The sequence below is a fragment of the Haliotis rubra genome, unplaced genomic scaffold, assembly GCF_003918875.1.
Source record: "Haliotis rubra isolate DU_JTF1 unplaced genomic scaffold, ASM391887v1 Scf162, whole genome shotgun sequence".
Taxonomy (NCBI): domain Eukaryota; kingdom Metazoa; phylum Mollusca; class Gastropoda; order Lepetellida; family Haliotidae; genus Haliotis; species Haliotis rubra.
This window is the reverse complement of record NW_025765581.1, coordinates 242,267-256,025: the sequence shown is the minus strand read 5'-3', so window position 1 is coordinate 256,025 and position 13,759 is coordinate 242,267. Positions and strand designations below refer to the sequence as shown.

The window sequence follows — 13,759 nt, the reverse complement described above, 5'->3', positions numbered from 1 at the left end:
TATCCAATATGGCGGAAAGCGCTCACGGTGTTCGTAAGTGCATTTTCGAAAACATCCCAGCGATTCTAGATTCATCGGCAACGTTTCAGAATTATAATTAGCTAAATCATGTAAAACTGATATCAGTGATCATAAATATGTTATTTTTGAAATTCAATACTCACAGTAATTATCCGATTTTCACATTGCAAAACATACAGCAAATAACGCTGTGAATCGCGATTTCATACTGTGTCAAAAATGTCGCCATTTTCGATGAAGCCTATTTTGTAAGGTCATTTTCAGCACTTGAGTTTTGTTTAAAATAATAGTGGATGGTATCAAGAAACAGGGAATTTCCCGCAGAATTCGAAACTGTGAAGTGTATTTGTGTGCGTGGGATATTTTGATTTTTATTCGACTTCAAATTGAGGGTTGAAGGGGAAGGACATATATGTCCCTGTGGCATCCAGGGGGTTAAAGAAAAGAAAAGATGAAAATAGCTGAAAAAGATATCATCTAACCTTCTGCAAGTAATTTTGAAATAAGCGGCCTTTGGCCTTTTAGGTTTAACTGTTGGGGATGAGATATCTTTTTCCAGATGTCAGAACAGAGTGATTGGGGTTTAGTATTTGAGATGGGTCATTTAAAATTCTGGAGGATAACAAATTTCTGTTGTTTATATTTTGGGGTTTTTACATGCATTTGATTTTGAAGGTCCCATAAGAGCACTGTGTTTGTGAAGTTTATAACAGATTGAATATATGTCCAAGATATTTTATGGATTAAACTTCTTTATAATTTCTCTCACAACGTTTCGAGACCATTCCAGGTCCCTTCATCAGGTGAACTGGCCAAATGAACTGGCAGTTAGGACTATGACGTCGTCACTATGACGTCATTACTGAGTTATGACGTCACAATGCAAGTGACATCACAGTACACTAGGGAGAGTACTGTATAAGTGAGTTAGTTACATAATGATGAAATTCATGCTAAATAATAGAGTAGAAAGTTGAATTGTCAATACACAACAACTGCTAATTACACAAAGGTTACTTGATAGCAGGCTTTCCAAAAAAAGAATAGTAGACTCGTTTTTTCTTGTATCTAAAGTTCATCAAAAGTTCATCAAAAGTTAATCAAGAGGTCCCATGCACTTGGCAGGTATACTTTTGATGAACTTTTGATGAACTTTAGATATGATGAACTTTAGATACAAGAAAAAACGAGTCTACTATTCTTTTTTATCCCACCGGCATGTAATGCGGTGGGATATAGTCGTCGCCTCGTTCGTCCGTCCGTCCGTCCGTCCGTCCGTCCGTCCGTCCGTCCGTAATCATTTTGTTTCCGGAGCATAACTCAAAGACCGTTCGATATTTTTCATCCAAAATTGGTAGATATGTCAAACATAACCTAAAGTGGTGCCTTTTGCTATTTACAGATTATTGTCATTTTTATTTTCTCGGTTTCCATGGAAACGTTTTGGACTTAGTCTTAAAGAAGGGTGGGCTTCGTTTCCGGAGCATAACTCAAGAACCGTTCAATATTTTTCAACAAAACTTGGTAGATATATCAAACAGATCCTTAAGTGGTGCCTTTTGCTATTTACAGATGTTTGGCATTTTTATTTTTCCCGGTTTCCATGGAAACGATTCAGACTTAGTCCCAAAAGTGAGGGGTGGGCTTCGTTTCCGGAGCATAACTCAAGAACCGTTCAATATTTTTCAACAAAACTTAGTAGATATATCAAACAGATCCTAAAGTGGTGCCTTTTGCTATTTGCAGATTTTTGGCATTTTTATTTTTCCTGGTTTCCATGGAAACATTTTGGACTTAGTCTCAAAAAGTAAGGATTTCCGAGCATAACTCAAGAACCGTTCAATATTTTTCAACAAAACTTTGTAGATATATCAAACAGATCCTAAAGTGGTGCCTTTTGCTATTTGCAGATTTTTGGCATTTTTATTTTTCCTGGTTTCCATGGAAACATTTTGGACTTAGTCTCAAAAAGTAAGGATTGCTTTCGTTTCCGGAGCATAACTCAAGAACCGTTTGATATTTTTCAACAAAACTTGGTAGATATATCAAACAGATCCTAAAGTGGTGCCTTTTGCTATTTGCAGATTTTTGGCATTTTTATTTTTCCTGGTTTCCATGGAAACGATTCAGACTTAGTCCCAAAAGTGAGGGGTGGGCTTCGTTTCCGGAGCACAACTCGAAAACTTCTCTATATCTTTCAGCAAAACTTGGCAGATATGTGAGGCAGATCTTGAAGTGGTGCCTTTGCTATTTGCAGATATTTGTGATTTATTATTTTCTCTGTTTCCACGGAAATGATTCAGACTTATTCTCAAAAGGAAGGGGTGGGTTTCTGTTTCCGGAGCATAACTCAAGAACCGTTAAATATTTTTCAACAAGACTTGGTAGATATATCAATCAGATCCTAAAGTGGTGCCTTTGCTATTTACAGATTTTGGCATTTTTTACTTTTCCCGGTTTCCATGGAAACGATTCGGACTTAGTCTCAAAAGTGAGGGGTGGGCTTGCTTCGAGCATAACTCAAGAACCGTTCAATATTTTTCAACAGAACTTGGTAGATGTATGAAACAGAACCTTAAGTGGTGCCTTTGCTATTTGCCGATTTTGGCATTTTTATTTTCCTGGTTTCCATGGAAACATTTTGGACTTAGTCTCAAAAAGTAATCATTGCTTTCGCTTCCGAGCACAACTCAAAACCGTATAATATTTTTCAACAAAACTTGGTAGATATATCAATCAGATCCTAAAGTGGTGCCTTTTGCTATTTGCAGATATTTGTGATTTATTATTTTCTCAGTTTCCATGGAAACAATTTGGACTTAGTCTCAAAGGGAGGGGTAGGTTTTGTTTCCGAGCACAACGCGAAAACTTCTTAATATCTTTCAGCAAAACTTAGCAGATATGTGAGGCAGATCCTAAAGTGGTGCCTTTTGCTATTTGCAGATTTTGTCATTTATTTTTTCATGATTTCCATGGAAACGATTTGCACTTAGTCTAAAAATCAAGCTAGACTTTAAGTAACTGTCAGATGATTTGTTCTTTCAAAGATGTGGGGCCGGGGATATGTCATCTTCTGATGACTCTTGTTTCTCTATTATTTAGCATGAATTTCATCATTATGTAACTAACTCACTTATACAGTACTCTCCCTAGTGTACTGTGATGTCACTTGCATTGTGACGTCATAACTCAGTAATGACGTCATAGTGATGACGTCATAGTCCTAACTGCCAGTTCATTTGGCCAGTTCACCTGATGAAGGGACCTGGAATGGTCTCGAAACGTTGTGAGAGAAATTATAAAGAAGTTTAATCCATAAAATATCTTGGACATCACTGTACAACTTCTAAATGCCACTGAAAGACATCAGATTGAATATAGCTTTTATAACATATTAAATTATTGTAATGTCAATGGAATAAGTAGAAAACATTTGTCATTGTACCAAGAAATAGACAATGTAGACCTCACTCACTCACTCTTTCACTCACTCTTTCACTCACTCTTTCACTCACTCTTTCACTCTCACTCACTCACTCACTCACTCACTCACTCACTCACTCACTCACTCACCAACGTCCCTAAGTGGCAAGGTAGCCTGGTGGTTAATGCCTTGCTTGTCATGTGTGAGCCAGGTTTAATGTCCATGTTGGAGTCTAGTTGCTCCCAACATATGGAATATTTGAAACTTTGCATAATAACTCACTCGCTCGCTCGCTCAAGCTCTCTCACTCACTCACTCACTCACTCACTCACTCACTCACTCACTCACTCACTCACTCACTCACTCACTCACTCACTCACTCACTCACTCACTCACTCACTCACTCACTCACTCACTCACTCACTCACTCACTCACTCACTCACTCACCAACGTCCCTAAGTGGCAAGGTAGCCTGGTGGTTAATGCCTTGCTTGTCATGTGTGAGCCAGGTTTAATGTCCATGTTGGAGTCTAGTTGCTCCCAACATATGGAATATTTGAAACTTTGCATAATAACTCACTCCCTCATTCACTCACTCACTCACTCACCTGGGCTGTCCTTTAATGACAGGTTTTATAAAATATACATATTCTTTACAAATGTCAAATAAGTTCTTGTCACGATATGATTGAAATATTGCTGATGTGTATATTAAATATTCACTCATTCATTCACTCACTCACTCACCCACTCAATCACCCACTCAATCACCCACTCATTCACTCACTCACTCACCTCTGTATAAATGAAACTTTCAGAAAAGTCTGTTATGAAATACTTAAGTAAACTTTGTTACCAGTGAACTCCTATACTCCAGGGACATTTGCAGAGCTGACTTGGATATTTTCCAAAACAACAATTGACTGAATTGCACTCAACTGGAGAATTTCCCACAGCAAATGAATTTAAACCTGAGGAATAGGTTTGAAAGTTTGCTGCGTGCTAAATGCACTGTTTGAAAAAAAATATTATAAAAAACATTTAATGTCCCAAACGCCTATGGAACTGTTGCAATCCCCATAGGTTTTCTACAGAAATGGACATGATAAGACCTGATGCCATTTCACATGCTGAACATGTTATCATTTCAATTTTATGTAACTTTCACACGTGCTTGGCTTGCAAATTGTTCAAGGAAAAAGTGAGCTCGGCTCATATGACCATACCTTACATTAATGCTATCAAATATGCCCTGTGTCAATACCTATAAGGCACCCTTGAGACCGTCCCAAGAGAAAACATGTTCTTGATAAATGGAACTTTGGCGCCATTGCAACCTGTTTTGGAAATTCCATTGGGTATTGCTTTCTGTGTTGGTGAGATTGCCATGGTGTTTTAGACAATTTGATTCTCGTGTCGCAGAGTCAGTGTATCATTTCTTCTTATCCGTCTGCTCCAAGTGATATATAAAGTGGACATGATTGGCTGCCGTCTGCTTCCTTGCATGGCCATGTTGACTTAGCATTGAAGATGCTCAATGACAAGTCAAGTTTTGTGAATAATGGCCGATTTTGTCGATTGCCTAATCATGCTGTAGCACGTTGATAATGGAGAAAAGGTTTAGATGCTCAATCATTTATGATAGGTGGAAAATTATCCTTTGTTGGAAGTTTGGATTTTGTGCTGATTAACCAGCATTGTTTTGGTCAATTAAACGTTAGTTTATTTTATTATTTCGCCTTTTGGTTGATTTGTCCAACTTGGTGCTGCTTCATCACTTTGATGTGGCATCTCAGTGTTGCGTCATCTATGTGCAGTTTTCATGTTTTATTGTACACAGTTGAGTAACTGTAACTTGCAGTCAAAACTGAACTTGAAATATAACTGGTGACAGTTGTTGAGCTGCATATGTCACATGTACCTTCATGTCAAAATTCAGATTAGGTTTAAAATTATATAACTTTTTTTATTCATCCCTTATTATGTTAGTAGAAAGACTTGATGTATGGTTGGAACAAACTCACTCTCACTCTAAAGCTGAGTTCCTCATTCACACACTCACTCACTCACTCACTCACTCACTCACTCACTCACTCACTCACTCACTCACTCACTCACTCACTCACTCACTCACTCACTCACTCACTCACTCACTCACATACTAATGCATTTGCTCACTCACTAACCCGACCACTCATTTACTCACCCATACTCAGGATATCTGTGCTAGGGTTTTTGCTGTTCTCACTTTGTAAAAACTTTGCCATGCAGACAAAAGAACCAATATCTTGTCCTTGAGACAATCCCAAGATCATCAATTAAGCAGGAATGGGTGATCTTCACAAGTGATGAAAGCTGGGAGACAGCGTTTACAAGAAAAAGTGGTTTCCTCTGCTGACTCAGCCAAGGAGCTTTGAGAGCTTGCATGCCATAACTTACTTACTTACCCAATAGGGCTCCAACCTGAGTAATGAATCGCATCACCATCGATCCCAGCTGTCATGGCCGCCTCCATGCATCTGACCTCAAATGACCTTGTCAAACCAAGGTCAGAAGAAGTTGCCATGAAAGAAATCAAGTGTATTCTTTGAAAGTCAACCTAAAGTGTTTTGTTGCTGGTGTAAAAAAAAGTGATTGATTCGATAGTTATTTCTTGATCTTTTGTTGATAGGTTGTCGAAAGAAAATTGGAATGACCTTGACCAGTTGAAAATGTTCCTGTTTGGTTGAAGGAAATATAATGAAGTTGATCTTGTCTTTTACGAAAAATGATTGAGCCCTAGAGATGACTGGATGTGAAAAAGGATATGATGAAATTAGGTTTGATGTTTGCTCAAGTGTACATTTGTGATAGGAAATTGCTGAGAGAGGAGTAGTACATATTTTTGCGAAAAATACTGATTTGATTAAAGGTTATGCGTTTTGTTTGACTTGAGAGGGGGTTAAAACTTGTGAAGGAATTGATGAATAGAATTATATTTTTGGAACTTACAGAATTGGTTTGAAGTGTGCGTAGCCTTTGATCAAGGCATCTTTCTATGACTGGTGGGGTATGGCGCTGAAGTCTGTGAAGTACAAATCCATGTTGTGTTGATGACCGGCCTGTGAAGTCAACTATAATAGTACTATACTCAACTCATCTAAGGGCTGACTTCACAAAGCTATCTTAGCATTCAGATCATTGTTACTTTTGTAACCTTAACATAGATTAAAGATGGTCTTAGCGCTAAGTTAACTTTTTAGACCAGATTCAGGACACTGATTGTCCAAGAAGTAATTTAGTAAATGGGTTTTGCTTGTGTTGAGGGGTGGTGAGGTAGCCTAGTGCTAGCTTTTGCTTGTGTTGAGGGGTGGTGAGGTAGCCTAGTGCTAGCTTTTGCTTGTCACATCAAAGGTCCAGGTTCAATTCCCAGTTTTGGTACAATGTGTGTCCCCTGACGTGATATTGCTGGAATATTGCTGAATGCTAAACTCATTCATTCACTGGTTGTGGTGAACAGTGAGTGAGTATATGTTGCTTTAAGCTGCCTCAGCAATATTTCTATTTGAGACTTGAAAATCAAATTTTCAATTGAATGTTTGATTAGTATTTCATTAATATAATAAATGTCAGGTTTTTGTCAGCAAAAACCCCCACTTCATATTGGTAAAAAATGTGTGCCACATTGTCAGAACCCTCAAGGTGATGATAGGAAATGGATTATTATTGGGTCTTGTCTCTGATCCGAAATGTAACCATCACATCCTGTATTGTAAAGGGAGACAACTCCATACAGTGAATACCTATAGACTTATGTCCAAACGGATCCAAAATGTGTGACCTTCTTATTTTGGCCAGTGAATGTCGACAAAACCATGTCAGCAATCCAATTCACTCAGGTCTATGTTTTGGATCTCATGAAGATCCAGGTTAGAATGGGTCTTCAGCAACCCATGTTTGTCATAAGAAACAACAAACAGGATCAGGTGTTCAAGCTCACTGACTTGGTTGATATATGTCATCGTGTCCGAGATGCACATATGCTAATAAAGTCAGTCACTGGATTGTTTGGTCTGGACTTGATTATTTACAGACCACTGTCATATGGCCGGAAAATTGTGTGCAGCATTAAGCCATAGACAAACTATATTTTCAGAAGATGGAGCTGAACACTGAAATATATTCCTGCAAAATAGACAGATCTTGAAGCTGTTTGAGACTCATAATGTTTCATTGTTTGCATCTTTTGAAACTTCTGAAAACAAACAATAAAAAATATGTTTAACTATAACACTTAGAACTGGGAGTCTTGCATACTTGGAATGTCTAGAGTGTCTTTAAAACTTGCACCACATGTGCCAGGGTATCAGTTCTTCACTCTGTTGTGTGAAGAGTTCTGAATTATATCTGATCAATCTGCTGCCAGGTTTCAGCCAGGCATTTAAAATATTTACAACTCTCTTCGCAATATTTTGAGTTTGAAAAATAGAAACAAATCCTGTCTCTGATAAAAGTTGATAAGGCACAATTTCTCACACTATTGCCCTGGCGCCATGGTCTGTGATTGTGCGGATGTGTCAGACATGCTGGTGTTCTTGAAGGGATGTGTTTATCTAATTATGCTGATTCTGACAAACAAACATATAGATAGGGTTTGTTTATTGTTTAATGTCGCAATATATTGGCTGTGACAGCTGTCTGTAAATAACTGAGTGTGTACCAAACAACCTAATGATCAATAGCATGAGCATCGATTTATGCAATTGGGTTATGATGACATGTGTCAGCGAAGTCAGCGAGCCTGACCGCCCAATCCTATTACTCGCCTCTTAAATCAAGCGTGAGTTGATGAAGACCAATTCTAACCCGGATCATTACGGGTATGTATAGATTAAAAAGAGGGAGAATTTTAGAGATCATTATAAATTTACATCAGGATTAACACTGGACAGGTGCATGAGACATACACAGTGGTTAAGGTATTTGCTTGTCAAACAACTGACCCTTTCACTCGCTGAAGGTCTGGGTTAGAATTGACCTTCAGTAACCCATGCTTGTCGTAAGAGGCGACTAACGGGATCGGGTGGTCAGGCTTGCTGGCTTGGTTGACACATGTCATCGGTTCCCAATTGCGCAGATCTATGCTCATGCTGTTGATCACTGGATTGTCTGTCCCAGACTCGATTATTTACAGACCGCCGCCATATAGCTGGAATATTGCTGAGTGCGGCATAAACTAAACTCACTGTCTCTCTCTCTCACTCACTCACTCACTCACTCACTCACTCACTCACTCACTCACTCACCCTTACTTTCCTGTAGTACTCATCAAAGTTTGATCTTGGAAAAGGCTTGTTTGCATCTTTTAACAAAGGGAACAGTGCAGACATCTGTATTCTGTCCATATCACAAGATGGTCAGGGTATAATCATGATGTTTTTCATCCATGCTCCACCCTTGGGGTATTTATTCATCTACAAATATGTCTACTTTCATGATGGAAACGTACATTTTCTGAGTTTGCAGACGCTTTAATAAACTTCTTGAACATTGGTCGGAAAAACATGTAAGTTTATTGTTGACTTCCATTGACATTTGTCAACAGTGAGATTGCTTTCAGGGCAATAGTTGCAAGTTAAGTAGGAACATTAACTTCCAAATATCTTTCTCTCAATTTCAATTTTTATAGAATTCTTGAACCTGTGCCAGAATTGCTTGCTACGATGTTCGTCCTCATGGAATATATTTGCCTGGCGTGGGAGTTGTTGAGTATTATATACGTGTAGGATGTCCATTAAATTTTTCAAATTCACTCCTTAGAGAGTTTCAGTCTTAAAAGGAATGTTTGAAAAGATGAGCAAAATAATTTGCTGGCATAGTGAGTCCTTTTGATGGGAGATGACCCTAGTGGAAAGTTTCAGTGAACTGGTACTTATTTGCCTTGATATCTTAGCGTAATCACCACAAAATGTGTTGATAATGACTTGATTTAACATGTTTGTGGAAGAGTTTCGATCGTGAACTAATAATTGCTCTATCGAAGAAGGATGACTTTGATGCCCACAGCCTCTGCTGATTGTTACGCAATACAGCACTGCATTGGAAACAATTTATTGCCAGACGTTCTTTTAATGTGTCTGTGGAACGGTCGGATGGGATGAACTCTGGCATTTGTAGAACGTTGCACTGGCCGTGCAATGTCAGCTTGACTGTCCAGACGGTTCAATGCTGCCATGTTTTGATTATCCAAGGGAAATAACTTTGACCTTGCTTTGAGGTCTGGTTGTAAATTGGTAAAGATTTGGCATGGAACGGACCAGCCGGCTGCTGTGTTGGAAGTATGGGGAAAGATATCAATAATGCCATTATTTTGAACTATATTTTTGCTTCACAAAAGTAGCATGCACCAACAGACCAGCAGTGATCATGTAGCCTACAGTAGATGCACAGATTTGCCTGGGCTAAAAAAGATTTGTAATTTTTTTTTTTTGGGGGGGGGTGATATGGCTGAGATACTCTGGATCTTTAATTATAAGGGTCCTGGCTACAGACTATGAAAGTAACAATGTAAATTCAAATCTTAACAGCTATGTCTTAGTTGGTTTTATTTTTCCAAATGGAAACTTTGATTCATTTTTGTTACTGAAATGGCACTTAAACATGTACTCGCCCCTCTTGAATCATTTTCAGATCTTTTTGTTTTTCCATGCTTTGAAGCATCCTCCCTTCATCAGGTGATGATGATAGGGCATGTAGTAGTCCTGGAACACCGCAACAAACAATAAAGAAATTGTTAGCCTTATAAGTGTGGTAACTTCATGTTCGTCCAACTTCTGCAGGTCTATCAAAGACTCTCTATTCTTGTTTGCTTGAGTATTTATGGCCCTGTTTTTGTTGCAGGCCCTGAGTCCACTGACCATTCCGCGAGTGAGGATGAAGATGAGGAGAACACACCAACAGACCAGCAGGTAAGACCCTCCCACATCACACACACGTCACAAGGCATGCACCTCACAGCTAGTACGTCTGCTTCCTCTGTTCCAGGAGCCAAAGTCAACTTATGTATAAAGATTTGGATGACAAATTGCCAGTTAGGTTTTTGACTCATTTTCCCAGCTTTAGAATTGCAAAGAATATTCTTCCAAAACTTTAATTTGGGGAATGTGACAAACTTTATGACATTAAGTTTTAGATATTTTTGACATGTTTATGCATGTTTACATGAATAAATCACTTCCATGTTTTAAAGTAACATGAACCCATCATTCATTTCCATGTTTCATGATTTTCTTTTTCAATAATGTCCGAAGTTATCTCATTACCAAATTGCATTAAAAGACATGTTACATCAGAACGTGGTCTCAGAAAGAGTGTTTTCATGGAAGCTGAGCAGATGGTAGCAGCAGACGTGCTAGTTTATACACTCTTTGTTGTCAGTGAATTGTGGATAGTTGAATATTGTTGAACACATCATGCCAAATTTGTATCTCCCAAGGTGCACTTTTCTTTGCTTTTTACCTTTTACCCACTTTTGGTCTCTTCTTTGCTTCATGGTGTAACTGCCCTGCAACAGGTGTTACCGTGACCTGCAACCATGACCTTCACCTTACAGACCTTGACCTTGACCTCAGTCTTAAAAGTGTCCCTGACACTGGCTAATCCTTTCTATTGGGCATTGGTCATGGTTTCAGGTTATGTGTATTGTGCATTTTTGTAATCACAGAAATAAACATGAGGGTGATATCTTTTGGCAATTGTGTCAACAGAAATTTAGTTGTGCCAATGACAGACCAAAATTGTCATAATTATGAATTAATTAATTAGACATTTTGACTGTAGCCAACAATATAAACCATAGGTTCATGCGGTCAAACAAGCTGTAAGTCCTTTTGTAGGGATATGCGATCATTTATGTAAATAAGTCTCAAGGATTAAATGTGTATTGACACAGTCAAATAATAAAATCTTTCTTCAACATACCACACATTTTTATCTCAAGTACCATTGCAGAATTCATGTCAGGGATTATGCAAATATAGCATCTAGATCCAGTCACATGAGAGGTGAGAGGTCAGAATTAGGACTAATTCCCAGCGAGTCACTTTCCGAGTGCATTCATTGTGTCGTGTAATTGATGAGTCATGTTTTGAAACTTGATGTATCCATTCCGAAGTCAAGGCTATTTATTGAGGACCATAAATTTTGCTAATGTTCATGGACGAACAATTGGATTAATTTGGAATTTGCTTGCATACTCGCGGATGCTGCCACCAGTTGTCAGTCGCATCCATCAGTATTAATTTCCCTGCTGGAATATCAAGCAGATTGAAAGGGAGTGCTTCTTGAGAATATTGAAACTATTTTCGCTGTCAGCAGGTTATTAGAAAGATTAAATTGATTCTGATCCTGGAATTGATTTTTTTCCCCCGTTCATTGAAAGGCAAAGGTTGATTTTGAAAACTGAAACGAGTGGATGTTTCAAGGGTAGGGGCTAAGTTTAAGGAACGGGGAGAGGGGGGGCTTTGGAAGGAAGCAGTCAGTTTGATGTGATTTAGGGAATTGGGTTTTATTTTAATCGTGAGAACTAGTCATCAGTTTCATCCTCTCAGCATCATGTGCAGAGACAGGGATACAGATATTGCAGATTGGTTGGATTCAGGGATGGATTATTTAGATCATATAACTATTTTTGTGTTGGGCAGTTATCCGACCTTCTTCCGAAGTAACTGTTAATTATGCACATGTTCAATGTGTTCAGATGTTTAGACTGGTGAAGCTGCTTGGTGTTTTAAGGATCCCAGTTACTGATGATAGTTGCAAGTGTAATATGATTATCTGATCAGTTGTTGGTGCTTATGTGTTCTACAGACCATTCCCAGGTATACTACAAAAACATCTAGCCAAATGATTCATGAAGTATATTTACAATTCTGTAAAGATTTATGTATCCAGATGTACTCCTTAATAAATTCATGCAGGTCCATTTTGTTGCATCACAGGCAAAGTAATTTCCGTGGAAATTAGTGTCTAGTACGTTTTACTAGCTGAATAGAGGGTAAAATTATCATCATGGCACCAACATCTGAGTTTCAAAATGGCTTCCATTTGGCAGCCATCTTTTTTTTTCTTTTTATCTGATTCTCTCTCTTTCATAGGGTGATGAAATTGCGAAATGTACTTTCCTACCAATTCCAACTTGAAGTTAATGCACAAGGATGCCTTGAAAAAGTTTTAGAAAATTATTTAAAAAAAAATAAGCCTGCTTCATATTATTGGGGGAAAAAATGGATGAAAAAAATATAATTCATTTATCATGGCCTGATAGCTTTTATCATTACTGACTGTTCAAAGTCTTTTTTGCCTCGAGGCTCAACAGACATGAAGGATAATGTAAAAGAAATTTCTACAGATTGGATTAAGTAAATATTATTAAGTAATCACTCGTTCCAACATTAAACCTAACCCTAAACATGTGAAAGTGGCGAGCAGGTTATCAGCGCATAAAAACGTGCCATTTTGTAATTGTCTGGCATGGAAAAAAATGACTGTTTATAAATATAGTAATAGATTAATGAGTTTTCAACCAGAAGGGAAGCCAACAGCTTGAGACTTCACTGGTCTGTGGTATCTGATAGGAACTGTGCCAGTAGTTAATCTTTGTTGTTTTTTTCACCAAAAATATTTACGAAGGTATGGATGAGTGCTACTTTAACTAATATCCAATTTTTAAGTGCAGTTTTGATGTTGCTGTTGCATTTATTTGCAGCCATGTTGAACTTATTTCGTTGAATTTGTAAGGTTTTCATAGCTGTGGTGTTAATATTGGAGTGGTTGTGTGACTTTTTAATGGGTGTTGAGTGGTTTTGGCAGCTGTTTTGAAGTTTTTGTTTCCTTGTGATGACTACAGTGTAATGTATTGTTGGATTGTGTTATGTTTGAAGAATTTGAAGTGTCTTATCTCAGTGATCAGGGAGACAGTAATTGGTTTGTAATGTTGTGGACTATGATGGGTCACGGGTGTAGAATTCTTGATTGAATCTGAATGTTTTGAATAAGGACAAATAACTTGTGTTGTCCCTTTTCTGGTGGAAATTGTTCTGGCTCATTTGAAATATGTCAGTGTTATGGTGATTGATGCTCATGATGTTGATCACTGGATTTCTGGGCCTGATTATTTACAGACCACCGCCATATAGCTGGAATATTGCTGAGTGTGGAATTACACAACACGCAAACAGTGTTAGGGTTATGAATTTATATGGATAGAGAAATCAGGACAGGATTAATTTTCCTTTTGACAAAACTCAATTTGTAAAGGTTTGGAATATTTTTAA

The 13,759-nt window shown here is 38.1% G+C and overlaps 1 protein-coding gene across 1 annotated transcript in view; it reads left to right on the top strand.

Moving 5' to 3' along the window:
- Window positions 1–13,759, top strand: part of LOC124271647 — a 134,817-nt gene that overhangs the window by 96,735 nt on the left and 24,323 nt on the right. The window contains 1 exon segment of the mRNA XM_046706798.1: window positions 10,326–10,393. Coding sequence (XP_046562754.1) covers window positions 10,326–10,393 — 68 coding nt within the window.